This window comes from Oreochromis niloticus, linkage group LG6 (genome assembly GCF_001858045.2).
Source record: "Oreochromis niloticus isolate F11D_XX linkage group LG6, O_niloticus_UMD_NMBU, whole genome shotgun sequence".
In the NCBI taxonomy this organism is placed as follows: Eukaryota; Metazoa; Chordata; class Actinopteri; order Cichliformes; family Cichlidae; genus Oreochromis; species Oreochromis niloticus.
This window is the reverse complement of record NC_031971.2, coordinates 42005770-42020623: the sequence shown is the minus strand read 5'-3', so window position 1 is coordinate 42020623 and position 14854 is coordinate 42005770. Positions and strand designations below refer to the sequence as shown.

The window sequence follows — 14854 nt, the reverse complement described above, 5'->3', positions numbered from 1 at the left end:
AGGCAAGCGGATGACATCATCGCATTGACTTGTGTCCATGCTGTGTTCAGGAGCAGCGGGACAAAGCTGCACTGCAGCAGCAGGTGCTGAGCCTCCGTCAGGAGAACCACCGCCTGCAGATGGAGAGCCACAGCGCCGCCAAGCACATCAGGAGGTTTGCCGCCTGGATGCTGCGCCAGGATTCATTACCATAGTAACACCACTAGCATTTACTGCCCATTCAGCTCTGTGTCACATGGCACACAGCGGATCGTGGTGACGATGAAGAGTTTGGACCGTGAGCAGAACAATTGATCGCTAAATTGATTGCTGAACAGCACGAAGCAGCACGCTGGATGAAGATGAGGTGATGTGACGGGTTACCTTGAAGTAGGCGGAGCCTCTCTATGATTCTTGCTGTTATTTGTTTTCACACAGAGACGCAGTGAATTAGTGGCAGCACCACGAGCTGACCTCCGTGCGCTTCCACCTCTGTCAGCATCGGAGCAGCTGGCAACGATGAGCTTTTACTAAACGCCTCAGCGCAGATGTTTAAGGATGTGTTTTCTCTTCAGACTGTGGATTATAGAGATGTTTTATCCAAGCTGAATCAGCTGATCCAGAATCAGCTGATTAATCCAAAACTCTTCTTTCATGTGCAGAGAGATCTGTCCTGCTCTCTTTCTGCTGTTACGTGTCTTTATTTTTGTAAAGGTTTACATCAGAATTTACTTTTTTGGCCTAGATTTCCTGGACATGATGTGATTAATACTGTAATTACAGCAGCATTCACAGATAGAAGGTTCTTATTTGGAAACATTTTCATCAGGTCGATCGTTTCAGTTTATATATTTTATATCTGTATATATAAAATATGTGTTTCATTTGGTCAGCAATGAGCAGCCTGAGGAGGCGCTGTGGAGCCGCATGTGTTTAAGCTGGCTGCAGGCTTGATGTGAATGAAGGTGAGGAAAGGTAAACATGTAGTGGGCCCTGAGCAGTCACATGACCGAGCCTCCGAGTCTGTGGACTTCATAAACTCAGTGCGGCTTCAGGAGGAGCAGCCAATCAGCTGTCAGATGCTGCCCCCTGGTGGAAACAGCTGTGTAATAAAAACTCAGTTTGTTCACCATGGCAACAGTAAACCTTTACACTTTATTTCTCTGATCAAAATAAACATTGGAAACAGTGATGTCACCAATCAATAATCAGTACTGTCAGATTGGTAGTCAGCTGCAGATCAGGTGGCCTCTGAGGTGTGTTAGCGTGCTCAGTAGCGAGTCGAGAACCCGTGGATCTCCACTTTGGAAATGTCTCGCTCGTTGGAGAACACGGCTCGATCAATTCGGGAACTCGGACTGCCGACGCTCTTCAGCCAGTGCTTCCTGAGGAAGAGGAGGAGGAGGAAGAGTGCCGTTAGTACACTCGGGGTATTTATCAGTGACCTCTGACCCTGCAGTGAATAAAGAAACACTGTGCTCCTCTTCATCACGGTGAGGTCACCTGACAGAGACACAGCCCATGCCGCTGGCATCACTTAGTAGGAGGGGCTTAATTGTGTTTAAACCCCACCCTCATTAAAGAGTTCAGATTACATCACAGGACAGTTACAACACGAGTGGGTGGAGTCATTTCACAAACTACACACTGGCACCTCTTTAGCCCCTCCCATCACACCAGTGAAACAGAGTTGTGGCATCAGGAGTTTAAGGACCTGCTTGATTTTAACATGATGTAAACGTCTGATGTCACAGGTGAGAGTCGTGTGATTGGTATCACAGCACTTCACTGCCAGACACACAAGTAGTTTAGGAGAACTGTGGCCCCGCCTCTCTGAGTATGCGCCTGCAGCTCCTTGCTCCTCTGTCCTCCTCCTGCTCTGACTGTGAGGTCATAGTCAGGTCATAGGAGAAGGCAAATGAGGACAGCACAGAGCTGCAAAGCATTATGGGAGCTATAATACTGCACTGACATTTTCAAATAAAAATCCATTAAAGGATATATCTCTGTGTGTGTGTGTGTGTGTGTGTGTGTGTGTGTGTGTGTGTGTTCGGAGGCTCTGATTGGTCAGGCAGACTCACATGTCACTGACTTTGTCCCACGGTCCCTGGACCTGACCAATCACAGTGCCCTGTCTGGTGTTCTTCACCCAGCCGCTGAGCCCCAGACTGTGTCCATGATCCTCTGTGTACTGGCACACATTCACAGGTGTGTGCGTTTAGTCATGTGACACGTTTCCATGGTACACACTGATTAAACACAGCAGTAATGTGAAGGAAAAGAGGAAGCTCACCATCCTGAAGCACACACCTGAACACGGAGAACAAACACAGGGTCAGCGAGTAAAACCTCAAAAAACACACAAACTCGCCGTCACGTGTCAGGCGACCTACCCTGCACGTTCCCGAAGACCTCAAAGTCCACGGAGACGAGTCTGTTTTCAGCCATGATGGCATGAAGGAGACAAAGTAAAAGCGCACACGGAATCATGTTTGCGCAGCAAGATATTTTTATCTCTGATATTTAAACCTCTCTCAGAGGCCTTCAAAATAAAAGCATCACTCTTGACTGGTCACAGTCATGGTGATCTTTATTTTGAAGGGCATTCACAGTGCAGTTATACTACAGAATACTTCCAACAAAATAAAATTCACAGTTCCATGACTCAGCTTCCTCGCTGTCGTGAAACTGAAGCTGCTTCCTGTCCAAACATCAGGAAGTAACTGTGTAAACATGACCACGCTCACACCTCTGAATATGACGGCTTGGACAGGTGAGGACAGGTGACGCTGGGCCAGAATAAAAACACACGGCTTGTTTCTCGTCAGTCTGATTTTATTCAAAGTCTTGTGAGTCACAGACAAACAGGCGAATGAGAGGAGGGGGCAGAGCTTCAACATCTCAGGTGTCACTCAACCTTGCTTTTCTTCACAGCGCCAGGTAACTTATCCTGCAAACTGAAAACAGACACAGGACGCTTGTCAGGACAGAATAATGTGAACACCTGCAGATTAGAGGTGGGCTCATCTGTGTTAACGTAGAAACTGAACATGGATGAATCAATCGGCAATCAATACCTGACTGTGAACTTTAACTATAGACAGGTGACAAGTTCAAGAAGAACAGACAGTATGAACACACTGAGCATGCTCAGTTCAGTCGAACTCTTCATAGAGGTAGAACAGGTGGGAGCCTTTGTAAAAGACGACAGGTACCTGTGGACCATGAACACCTGAGACAAACATTACAGAGCCCAGTGGTGCTGCAGAAATGAAGGTCAGGTTCTCACCTCTGACCTCAGTGAGACATTTAGATCAGAGTTGACCTTCGGTGAGGTCATGATGAACACCTGATTACCCGTGACCTCACCTCTGCAGAGTTTCCTCCAGTTTGAGCCGAACGGCCTCAACGTGATGATCAATCTGAGCCTGAACACAGAAACACACTCTGAGCTAAGCACGGAGCAGACTGGGTAGAAGACAGGGACATCAGGTGTGTCTTTACCTTCTTCTTCTGGTAGATCAACGGTGTAGTGAAGAAAATGATGTCAGCTTCACACAGAGAGAAAACCAATCGGAGATCAGAAAGACTGATATTTAAATCGCTCAGAGGGAAACAAACTCACCAAGGATCAAGATGGTGACGCCATTGAACACGGCACCAACGTACGTCATCACCCAGGTGACGGCTGCCAGCTGAAACACGAAGAACAAAGACATGGACCAAACACACAAACAATAAACAAAATTGAATTCAGTTTTATTTATAAAGCGTCAAATCACAACAGTCTCAAGGTAAAGACCCTAAATAATACAGAGAAAACCCAACAATCATATGACATCCTATGAGCAAGTGCTTTGGCGACAGTGGAAAGGAAAAACTCCCTTTTGTTCTAATAGGGTGATATGGTACTACAAGTTCATTAAGATAAGATGGGGCTTGATTATTTAAGACCTTGTATGTGAGGAGCAGGATTTTGAATTCTGGATTTAACAGGAAGCCAGTGAAGGGAAGCCAAAACAGGAGAAATCTGCTCTCTCTTTCTAGTCCCTGTCAGTACTCTGGGTTTTTAGGGTCGAGCACAATAACCTCAGTTTTATCTGAATTTAGACATTCCTGCAGTTTAACTGCTTGGTGTGTGTTATCTGGCTTCATGGATAGATTAAGTTGAGAATACACACAACAAACAAACACACAGAATAAAAACACACACTGACCTTCAGAGAGTCGACCAGGTCCTCCACCAGTAACAGCCTCCTTGTCTGATTACTGAACCAGTTCAAGTGGATCAGAAACTGGTCAGCGAGCTGCCGAACTGACTCTGAGGACACCGAAATGTCCCTCTCCAACAGAGACCTGAAGAGGAGAGCTCCAGTGAGGTTAGAATGGTTAGAGCCAGGTTAGAATCAAATCACCCGGGTTACCTGAATGGATGACCTTCATTGGACTTCTGAACAGCCTGGATCACGGATTTATAAACTCTGCAGACGGGATGGAGAACAGGAAGATGTTTTTCATGCTGAGTAATGTGATCTATCTGTCTATAGCAGGTTCCACTCACCTGAAGGTGATTGTGACACAGAGGCACGCCAGGAGCAAATAGGACAGCACGCTGATGACTGACAGTGTTGCCAAGGAAACAAGAACCAGCAGTGAGAGGCCGAACGCCGCTCCAGATTTCTTCGGTTCTCTCCAGTGCACGAGCTGTGAGGCTGCTGACATATTTTCTGAGATTAACCAAAACCAGCTTGATGCCAAAACAACAGCAGGCTCCCAGAAACCTTTGACCGGGAAAGACACAGATATGGACAGAACGAGCAGGAGGACTGCCACACCAATCACACCATCACAGCAGTGAAGCATGCCACAGGGAAGCAGATTCAACCATTCATGGAGGGTTTCCTCATACGTGTGAACTGGAGTGAAGCACTCACACCATCGGGGCTGGACTGGTAATCTGGCATACCGCGCACCGAAGGGCGGACCTGAAGGGCCGCTGTACACCGGCCTTATGAGAGCAGCCCATTCGTTCACTTTCATTACTCACACTGGATCGCCTAATCAAATTTCTTAACGAGACCGGCCCAACCCTACCTTCACTGTGTGCTCATGCAGCTTGTAGAAAAAGTTTAGCGAGGAAGAAGCAGCAAGAAGGTGGAGCTAAAAAGCTGAGAGAAAAAAAACAGACGCAGCATCAAAGCAGCTGTCGGGCTGCTGCACCGCCAACAGTTGTAGCACGGGAGGCTGCTGCTGCATGTGGAGACATGCAGGAGGAGGAACAGCAGCCCAACAACAGACTGAGGAAAAGCTGGAGGAGGCGAAATAAACATGGCGAGAAAATAGATGGAGGAACATAATCAGAGATCCAGGTAAAATGGTTACTTTGACCACGAGCTGCTCCTAACAGCTAAATGTAGCTTTCACTGCAACTGAGAACGAACCCAACAACAACAACAACAGTACCCACATGATTAAAAAGAAAAAACTCAATAATCAAACTTAATGAAATATATACAACTGAATGGGGTCAAAGTCCAAGACTAGCTCAGAGACGTGGAAATAGCCGATGTTCTCTCCCACAAGCAAAATGAATCAGGTGAGCAGATGTGCTGAACCTTCATGAACCACAAACAAATCCACAGGAACCTTCAAGAATTCAATTTGATTTATGCAGCGCCAAATCACAACAGACTAATAGTCACCAGCAACCTCTGAAATCCAACAGGAATTTTTAAAAACATTCCCAGAACTTAATCCTGGACCTTCAGGACCTCTACTTTAGCCTTTCACAGCAGCATCCAGTCTGCTAGCAGAAACAAGCACTGGCCTTATTATCACCTGAAAAACAAAAGAAAACGTCTAATCTTTGCTGTCAGCAAATAATTTGGAACATGTTGTAGATGCGTTCCGTTTTTTCCATTTCAGGTGAAATGTCCCATTACTGGGACTCTTTTCCCCATTCAGTCATCCTCAGCCCAAAATCAGCTGGACTGCTAACAAAAAAAACTTTAAAGATAATTAATCACAGAGTATTCTTGCCTTCGTTCAGCTTCTTTCCTCTGTAAGCTAAAGAACCGACAACATTCAAGAGAAAACCCCAACGAGCCGAGGGAAGGAAGAACTCCTTTTTAACAGAAAGACCTCAGGCTGGGCTCGAGGACTTAAACATGTTTTATTCCACGTGTAAAGCTCTCTGTAACGCCACCTTTTAGAGTTTCCCAATAACCTCATCTCATTAATCCAGGTTTAATCCCTGCAGATCAGCTGCGGTCATGTGGATCCTATTAGGAGGTGGAGCTACATTCCACAGAGATCCTGTTCAGAGCACACCACATACTGATTAGTCTCCACAGGAAATATCAACGCTGATCTGAACTGACCTGCTGATGTTTCCTCGAGAATGAGAACTCAAAGAACCAAGAGAGAGCAGAACCTCACCTCCCAGAAGAACGTTGGAGATTTAATGCCTGATAAATATCATCTGACCTTCACATCATCCAACTCACAGTTTATAGCTCAGCTTTCCACACTCACACACACACGCACACTCACTCACACACACACACTCACACGCACGTGCGCACACACACACACACACAGAGCAGCCTGACTAACAGTCAGCTGATCAGGACAACAGAGCTTTGTTAGCCTGTTTGGTGAAAAGCAGTCAGGTCAGAACAGGTGGCAGCCTCCATCTACTCTATACTGTTTCATGCCAACAGATCAGGTGTCTCACCTGTGTGCGTGAGGTCTCTCAGCGAGGACGAAGAGTTGTTGGAGGACGATGAAGAGTCTGCCATGTTTCAGCTGTTCGGTCTGCAGGTCTGACCCTCCATCTGGCTCTCCAGAGCTCAGCAGCTGCTCCATCCAGCGATGACATCACCACATGGGTGGAGCTGGAAAGAAGGGGTGACGAAGTTTAAACCCTCTGAGCAGCTTGATGTGAGCTCAGAGCGAGAATGCTCAGGAGGGTCAAAGGTCAGCCAGCTGAGAGTAGTTTGAGCAAACTCAGACAAACATCCGCACATGCTGTTTAAGTCCAGCCAGACACGGGCGTGCTGGTATCAGTCTTTATCGATCAGAGAGGAAGTGAAACCAAACGCAGCTTGAAGCACAACAATCGTTAATCAGTAATCAATAATATCGACACATCAACAGACAGGAAATGAGCTCAGTGATCGCAAGAGAGAGAGAGAGAGAGAGGGAGGGAGCCACAGGTGTGATCAATATACCTGAAAGTTCAGAGTTCCTGACGCATGCTGCCACAGCACGCTGTGACCACGCACCTGTAACAGGAAGTGCCAAGTCAGGTGATGCCGTAAGACCTGTGCAGCAAGGATGTCTCCTGTATTCTGTGGTAACCGGGAATGTGCTCGCACTCGAGGGATTTATAGTTTTATTCATGATGTCACAGCAGATTAACGATTACCTGGATGGGTTTAGCTCACCGTGTCTTTGCAGCATGAGGTTACCGCCACTGAGGCTAAAACATGTGTCCACACGGGTTACCTGCTCCTCCAGCTAAGGAGGCTGTAATGCTGAGAGTCGTAGGCGTACTGATACTGGGAGCGCCGAGGCATACCAGTAGAGAGCTCAGCAGTACCTGAATGCTGGAGATAACCCTGAGAGAGCAACTAATCAAAGTGATGTATTATGACAGCATTAAACTCAGCCTATTTAACCTTGTGACGTCACTGATGGTGTCACTAATGAACAGCTAAAGATCGTACCATCAGAAACTGAAAGCGTGTGCTCAGGTGGGTGCAGTACTCACTTCTAACCCCTGGACAGCGTCATCAGCATCTCACGGGTTCTGAAAGGCAAAACCTGGCGGGTTCTTGGCAATCCAGACGGTTTGGAGGGGCCTGTCGTATCCAAAGAGTGGCTCCAGCCCACCTGGGACGACTGCAGTGATTTTCTTCATTAGGCTGAAGGACAGGAAGCTTCAAAGTCTCAAAGCTCTACTGTGCAGGCCTCACCTTAGAAACCAACAGCAGCACTGAGCGTGCTCAGTGATTTAAAAAAAAAAAAAAAAAGTTTATGTAATTAAATGTTAATTTTCCTGCTCTGTGTCACAAATCACCAGAATAATGATCATTATCACTGAAAGTGCTAACGAAGCTGAGCGGAGCGCGTCCGGGCCGGGGGTCGCTCGGTGAACCTGCACCATGTTCCTCGACCGAGATGGTTCACTACTCGAAGCGCTTCAGGCCTCTTTGGTGACATCTGGTGGCCAAAAATATGAACAGCAGCTTGAAATGAGCCGCCTAACTGTGATCACCCTCTCTGCGTTAGCAACTTCTGTTTAATATCAGGCTATCGGTGTGGTGCATCTGTTTTACGTTTATTTGATTAAAAACTAATTTGTATGAATAAACGTTTGAACATGAGCGTGTCCAAAAGAAGCCCGTGTCGGGCTCGAGAATATCACATGACCAAAGATGAACTCTCTGAAATGACGACAGTGCTTCGTTATGTGATTTGAGCTGTTGAAAAGATGCATCACCATCATTGGTTGGGACTATGCTTGTGCCGTGAGGTCATTCCAGACCACCTTTTTGTTTGCTTTATGGGGAATATCCTTTTGAAGCGATGGCTTTTCTTTCTCCATATCAATCAAATCAAAGTTGATGTAACTCTGTAGAGATCTCTTTGGGCATTTCTGGTCATAAAGCAACATCATCCAGTCTTCGGCAGTAACACAAATCTCTCATCAGCCACATGTTAATTTTTTTTTGTTTTTGTTCAGTTACAGGAGCAAAAATTGGAGAAGTTTACATCCTTTTTGATTGTTTTCAATAATCACTCCCAAATATGTAGTTTTGTTTTAACAGGTATACCATTAATTCTGACAGATTTAAATATTTGAGAGGGAATAAGACAGACTCATTTTCAGCCCTGACACAAGTAGCTGCCTGCTCACATGTCTATTTGATAGGAACATTGCAGTGTCATCAGCCAGTTGTGCCCATCTCTATCTAAGGATGGGATACCCTGAAACTGTCCTTTTTTAATACTCCATAATTTGTGTGACAAGAAGGAGCAGAAGCGGACTTAAAGGACACCCTCGTCCAATCCCACGACTAACCCCAAAGCTCTGAGTTGTACCCCAAGCCCCTTTAATGGAGCTCTACAGCCCTGATATAAAGTGGTGACGGCTCTCAAACATTATTCCCAAATCCAAAGTATTGAATGGTCTTAAACAGAAATTTATGGCTTTATGAAAATCAACAAACACGATAAAACTGTCATCTAATGTTTATTCATTGTCATGTCCAAAACCAATCGAATACCATAAAAACGTGTTTCTCCAAACTTCCTCATTAAGTCCTCGATTTAACCTCTTAGCAGTGAAAAAACGTTGACATCACTATTTAACAGACTAATTGATCCTTTGTCAGTTTGGGGATGAACTTACACATGGAGGCAGTTCTTCTTTTACTGTAACAGTGGCTAACGTCTTCACATTTGTTATCTTTAAGAGAGCCAAAGGATTCTTGAACCTGTTTTAAATGAATTTGTTGATCACACATTTTCATCTGTAGGGGAGACGGGGGATAGTTGTAACATTTCATCTCTGACAAAGTAATCTTCATAAGGTATGCGTGGGAACACAAACATTGGAGGAAATGTGTTGCCAATGGCATTAACCGCATATACAAAGGTGACCAGTGAACCTCTCTCTGCTGATGTTATTGCCCCAACTTGTTTAATATAAGTTCAAGTAATAGTGTGGTGAGTTTTAACATTTGCATTATTGTTACAACTAACCCAGACTGTTGCTGTTACAACTGACCCCGACTCCTATAGCCATCTTTGGCTCTCGGAGGAGGCGGACGCATCTTTCACCCTCTCACTCCCTTATCTTCCCTGCTGCTGCTTCTATTCTCCAAGACATCTACAGGAAGCGGTGCCTGAGGAAAGCGGGGAGGATCATCAAGGACTCCAGTCACCCCAGCCACAAACTGTTCAGACTACTTCCATCAGGAAGGAGGTTCTGCAGCATCCGGTCCCGTACCAGCAGACTGAGAGACAGCTTTTTCCACCAGGCCATCAGACTGCTGAACACGTCATAGACACCTCACCCTCACTACTGGAACTTCAACATTATGCACTCCATACTGTATATAAATGCCACTGTTTTGCACATACCAACCTCTGTATATTTTATATATCTTATTTTATTGTTTACTTTATTTCATTTGTAAAACATGCATATACACACTATATACACACTCACACACACACATGTAGAAAAACATATTTAGTATACACATTCAGTAATGTATATACCTTTATATATTGTACATATATTTATTACTTTTAGATTAGCCATTTTTATATTTTGCTTGTTTTACGTTATTGTATTTTTGCACAACTCTGTTGCTTGTGAAGCTCGCACACAAGAATTTCACTCGCATGTACTGTACCAGTGTACCTGCACATGTGACGTGACAATAAAAGTGATTTGATTTGATTTATGTCTTTGTCTAGTCTCGTCTAATTCTAACCCTCAAAGAGTTTCTCAGCCTTGTTCTCTAAAACCTAAAGAATTATGGATTTGATCAACTGGTCCCGTAACGGAATTGACACCTTCCTGGGCTTGGGAGAGCCCAATTGTCCTGCGGAGACGTTTGCTGCCGGATACTCGATGGTCGGTTGCGTCGTGTGTGGGGTGACACTCTCGATGGAGGACATCAAATGACATCTACCAATTCAGAACCACGATAACAGAGTTCTGACTGATTGGAGCTGGCTCGGACCTGGCTTATCAAAGAACAAGAAGCGGCTACAGCTGTTCAAAATCAGGCTGGCCGACATGATAGCCGATTGGCAGGGCTATGAGTAAGACTGTGTTAATGAATGCAATATGGATAACATCTTGGAGAACAACAAGAACAGGAATTGAGAGAATTGGTGACCAGTGATGGACATTAGACCAACTGTAAAAATTGGATGCAGTTGTTCCCACTAAAACCAAACATTCACCATCTTCACTCATGCGGCTATCCCACTGGCACCAGCTGAAGGCCTGCCAAGGTCGAAGCTGACTGGAACAACAAAATTCTCCATGATAACAGGACTGTTGTCAGAACTCTTTGTCCCTCCTTCAAGGCCACCTGGGTCCACTGGAGACTGTTGACCTTCGCTTAACAAAGGCAATTGTGGCTCAAGAGTTGGGAGTTCGCCTTGTAATCGGAAGGTTGCCGGTTCAAGCCCCGGCTTGGACAGTCTCAGTCGTTGTGTCCTTAGGCAAGACACTTCACCGGTGGTGCCAGTGTCCGGCAGCCTCGCCTCTGTCAGTGCGCCCCAGGGTGGCTGTGGCTACAATGTAGCTTGCCATCACCAGTGTGTGATGACTGGGTGTGTAAAGCGCTTTGGCGTCCTTAGGGACTGGTAAAGCGCTATACAAATACAGGCCATTTACCATTTAACAGGGCGTGGTCTGCTGAACACGGGATACACACATGCACGCACACATATACACTGAAATGCACCAACAACCTCCCTCCTCCGAATACAACGCTTACCTCCCATCTGATGTGGACAGCGGATCAGCTGGAGGTGCAATCGGAGATTTCAGCTGTACACACTGGAATACTCTCCCATGTTGCTTGTCTGTGTTTTATTGTGTTATTATTATGATATTATTATGATATCTGTGCATTCCTGGATTATCCTTTTGTGTTACATATTTCCAAGGTTTTTTTCCCTTGCTACCTAGCCTGACCTGTCTCCCCAATGTGATGTTTGTGTATTGTATGTACAGTCAACAAGGTCTGTCATCTCGGTTGTGGCAAATAAAGGCCCTCTCTCATCTCATCTCATATCAACTAGCTAACATTACACCCAACAGCTAAAACATTAGCACTAAAGACCTTCACAGAATATATCACGATAGACATACAAATAACATAATTTCAGTTTGATGAGTTTAACTGCAAAGCAGATAATGCTATTAGAAATTGAAATAAAAAAAAATTTTAAATTACTTTTGGCACACAAATTACTTTTTTTCTTCTTAAAATGTCCATGTTTGCCAAAATGTGCTGATTTTTCACATGTAATAGAAGGACTGAATTTGGCATGTACAGGATGAATCACATCATTTGAAATTTAGCTCTGATTGGAGAAATTGGAAGTGTTACAACTGACCCACATTACGGTCTCCCCTACTATTGAAATCCTTTTCTTGCCTATGGAGAAATTTATCCACTTGTATTTTCTGAATGAGCAAAATATGATTTTTGATAAATATATTTAGAAAACTATTTTCACCTTCACATGTTAAATGAATAATTCTGAGTTTTCTAATAAAACATTGCTCAAAGTTTCTTTTTTGTTAACTAAAGAAATATTTTAGGCATCAGCTGTTCTAACCGTTTCCTCCTAACAGCTGACTGTAACGGTGAGAATTCCTCAGATTCTCGTTTAGACAAATTGTTTTTTCACATAATCTTATTATTCTAGAAATTATTTTAATTTCTCTCGTTTGTCTTTAGAGAAAGCCTTTTCCTTTTTAAAAATTTCTGATATCAAATTTCATTTCCCTGAAAACTCTTAAATAGTTTTGCTTGTTAATAAGTCTCAGGGCTTAACTTTGGATTAATTTCGTTTCCAACAGTCTTTATTCTGAATTTGTCCAAATAATTTTAAATCAGTTTTAAATGGACTGCTTTATGGTCTGTCAGGACTGTTGTTTCTGTCCTCATTGCGTTTTTCCAGAGTCACGTTTTATTTGAAATTAAATTTGTCGACTCATTTCAGGTTTTCTGGATTTTCCTCAGTTAATGTATTTATTTTATTTTTGCTGGTTTATTGTGACTTCGCAGTATTAGTTTTCTTCTTATTTGGTTTCTCTTTAATGTTTTATGCTTTGGCCGAAGGGTCTCTATTCTAATTCTAGTCGTTTGTTTTTGTTGTGCCCGCTTCACCCTGCAGGGGGCAGCCGCGGCTCAGATTACGCCTTAAAGCGGAACCTTTCTTTCCGTGTTGTGTTTCCTCAGGAGCGTTAACAGCTGTGACCAGCAGACGGCAGGGAGTGGAGGGGGTGTGGATCAATTATTGCTCAGTTATCGATCTCAGCGCCGTGAGGTCCATGATGCAGTGCGGCTGGCCCCTCATGGGTCCGCTCAGGTGGCTTCACTACGTCAACAAAGAGGTGAAGGTGAGAGCGGGAAAAGGCGAGGAGCACCGCGGCTGGCTGCTGAGCGTGGACCCGGTGTCCGCCAGGTAACGCGCACGTGGAGCCTAATTTGTAAATCGAACAGCTGATCATGACAAACGAGTTGAGTTTTTTCAGCCGTTTCCTGTGAACTTTGACCTTAACTCGTTTTTTCTGCATTCCGGGTATTTGACTGATCAGGAGTCACGTGGCTCTGACCCTTGTCTTCCTGTGCCCTGCAGTGTGGTCCTGGTGTCCTTCGGTGAGGCGGTGGCGGTGCGGGTGGTGATGGGTCACGCCGTGGAGGCGGTGGAGGTCCTGCGAGCGGCTGATGATGAGACGGCGAAGCGTCTGCGGTCGGTCTTCCTTCCCCCGCCGTCCCCTTGCCTGGACCCCAAGGAGCTGCGTCAGCGGAGAGATGCCTTGCGGCAGTGGCTGCAGGAGAACCGGATCCCCGTGGAGGAGGAGGGGAGGAGCTGAAAGTGGCGGGCGTCCTGACGATTGCTGCGCCCTATAGTGGCCAGGACTGCAGGAGCTCCAACCAGATCATCCTGGACCGGATCCAGAGACTCGTCGGGATCCAGGACTGTACCAATCAGAGGTTGCCACTCTGAGCTGGGCCAATCACCAGGTTAGTTTGTTGTTTGAGCCCCGCCCTTTTGTCATTTGCCGATGTAATCTAAATAAAAGGAGTTTATAAGTGACTCAATTCCTGTAAAACTCACCTGTCCCACAGACTGACGAGTCACCGATCGCCATGATTAGTTATGTCAGAGTCGGTTTTAAATATGTGCATACTTTTAAAAGATAAACGGGTTTTATTTTGAAGGAGTGACAGGCACAATTTCATTTCAGGTGAGAAGAGACCTGCAGCAACCACGAAGAGCCAGGAAATCAGAGCGCTGGCTCAGCTGGGGTCACCCAGGGTCAGGGTGTGCACGGGCGGATTTCAGTTTCTGTTGTCAGACTCCAGTAATCAATAATTATTGATCTGCTGTAATCAGTCACACCTGAATGTTGCTGATGTGATTGAACATCACCTGACTCACCTGCATCAGTATCCGGTGTCTCCGGTCTGTCCTCTGAGGAGAACTGAGCTCTGCTCTTTATTTGCCCATTGCCATGGTGACACCTGCGCCTGTGGGAATGACTTGCTGCAGACTGATTCCTGGAGCGTTTTTGGAAATGTTTCTTTGTTGCAAAGTTTCACGTCGTTTCATACTTTGCAACAAAAATTCAGACTTGAGTCAAACTTTAACCCCAAGCTTTGATCTTTGTCAGTTTCAGTAAACATGGGGATGAAACGTCCACCGAATCATCTAATCACTGTAAATAAACTGTAAGGTAATTATTGTATCTATGGTAACAAGACACCCATCTCTCCATGCATTTATTTCAATATGCTCCGCTTGGTTTTGTTTGTTGAATTCAGAGCAGAGAAACACCTGTATCCTGGGGCTTTGTGTGTGTTCACATTGTCAATAAAGTTCATTGAAACCAGCCCAGAGTGAGCTCGAGGTCACAGCCCAGCGCCACCTAATCTGCTCTTTAAGTGATGACATGATGAATCCTGCTTCCTGGCCCAAACATTTATTTAGGGTGTTGTGTTTTTAACATGTTTTAATGTTTTGTATCTTGTTCTATTTAATCTGAACAAGCCCCTAAAAACAGTCAGTGATCACTGTCGGCCTCTCTCGGTTTTTATTACCA

General features: G+C 45.0%; 4 protein-coding genes across 13 annotated transcripts in view; 2 read left to right on the top strand and 2 right to left on the bottom strand.

The window, feature by feature from the left end:
* Window positions 1-1184, top strand: part of LOC100704127 (signal-induced proliferation-associated 1-like protein 2) — a 33892-nt gene extending 32708 nt beyond the window's left edge. Inside the window, 1 exon segment of the mRNA XM_019359444.2 lies at window positions 51-1184. Coding sequence (XP_019214989.1) covers window positions 51-194 — 144 coding nt within the window. The 3' untranslated portion in view covers window positions 195-1184.
* On the bottom strand, window positions 1116-2513 carry LOC100703858 (acylphosphatase-2). The gene is made up of 4 exons (XM_003459771.4): window positions 2373-2513; window positions 2273-2289; window positions 2061-2170; window positions 1116-1364 (listed from the first exon to the last, which is right to left on the bottom strand). The coding sequence occupies exons 1-4, from the start codon at window positions 2467-2469 to the stop codon at window positions 1250-1252; spliced, it is 339 nt and encodes a 112-aa protein (XP_003459819.2). The 5' UTR covers window positions 2470-2513; the 3' UTR covers window positions 1116-1249.
* Window positions 2121-9903, bottom strand: LOC100706184 (reticulon-3-B). Of its 10 annotated transcripts, none has more exons than XM_025908135.1 (13): window positions 7409-9903; window positions 7212-7265; window positions 6716-6875; window positions 4541-4760; window positions 4404-4460; window positions 4197-4335; window positions 3605-3674; window positions 3484-3530; window positions 3349-3407; window positions 3057-3194; window positions 2373-2936; window positions 2273-2289; window positions 2121-2170 (listed from the first exon to the last, which is right to left on the bottom strand). In XM_025908135.1, exons 3-10 carry the CDS (start codon window positions 6777-6779, stop codon window positions 3074-3076), a joined length of 777 nt encoding a protein of 258 aa, XP_025763920.1. In that variant the 5' UTR covers window positions 6780-6875; window positions 7212-7265; window positions 7409-9903; the 3' UTR covers window positions 2121-2170; window positions 2273-2289; window positions 2373-2936; window positions 3057-3073. The 10 variants fall into 10 exon arrangements, with proteins under 10 accessions (XP_025763920.1, XP_025763921.1, XP_025763918.1 ...); XM_025908136.1 differs by having other exon boundaries at window positions 7428-9903; XM_025908133.1 differs by having other exon boundaries at window positions 7212-7601; window positions 7754-9903.
* Window positions 9904-12785: 2882 nt separating this feature from the next.
* gemin6 (gem (nuclear organelle) associated protein 6) lies at window positions 12786-14644 on the top strand. Its single transcript, XM_003459781.5, is given in 4 exon segments — window positions 12786-13212; window positions 13387-13613; window positions 13616-13775; window positions 14000-14644. Coding segments are annotated over 3 exon segments (504 nt in total). The 5' UTR covers window positions 12786-13078; the 3' UTR covers window positions 13759-13775; window positions 14000-14644.
* Window positions 14645-14854: the final 210 nt, after the last annotated feature.

Bases quoted from the DNA above. Each gene is read 5' to 3' on its own strand.
- LOC100703858 (XM_003459771.4), bottom strand. From the start codon at position 2,469: ATGATTCCGTGTGCGCTTTTACTTTGTCTCCTTCATGCCATCATGGCT. The intron at 1,365-2,060 runs GTGAGTCTGCCT...CCTCTTCCTCAG, and splicing joins TGGGACAAAGTCAGTGACAT to GAAGCACTGGCTGAAGAGCG.
- LOC100706184 (XM_025908134.1), bottom strand. From the start codon at position 6,779: ATGGCAGACTCTTCATCGTCCTCCAACAACTCTTCGTCCTCGCTGAGA. The intron at 4,336-4,403 runs GTAACCCGGGTG...TCTCCTCTTCAG, and splicing joins AATGAAGGTCATCCATTCAG to GTCTCTGTTGGAGAGGGACA. The intron at 3,408-3,483 runs GTAAAGACACAC...TTCTGTGTTCAG, and splicing joins TGATCTACCAGAAGAAGAAG to GCTCAGATTGATCATCACGT.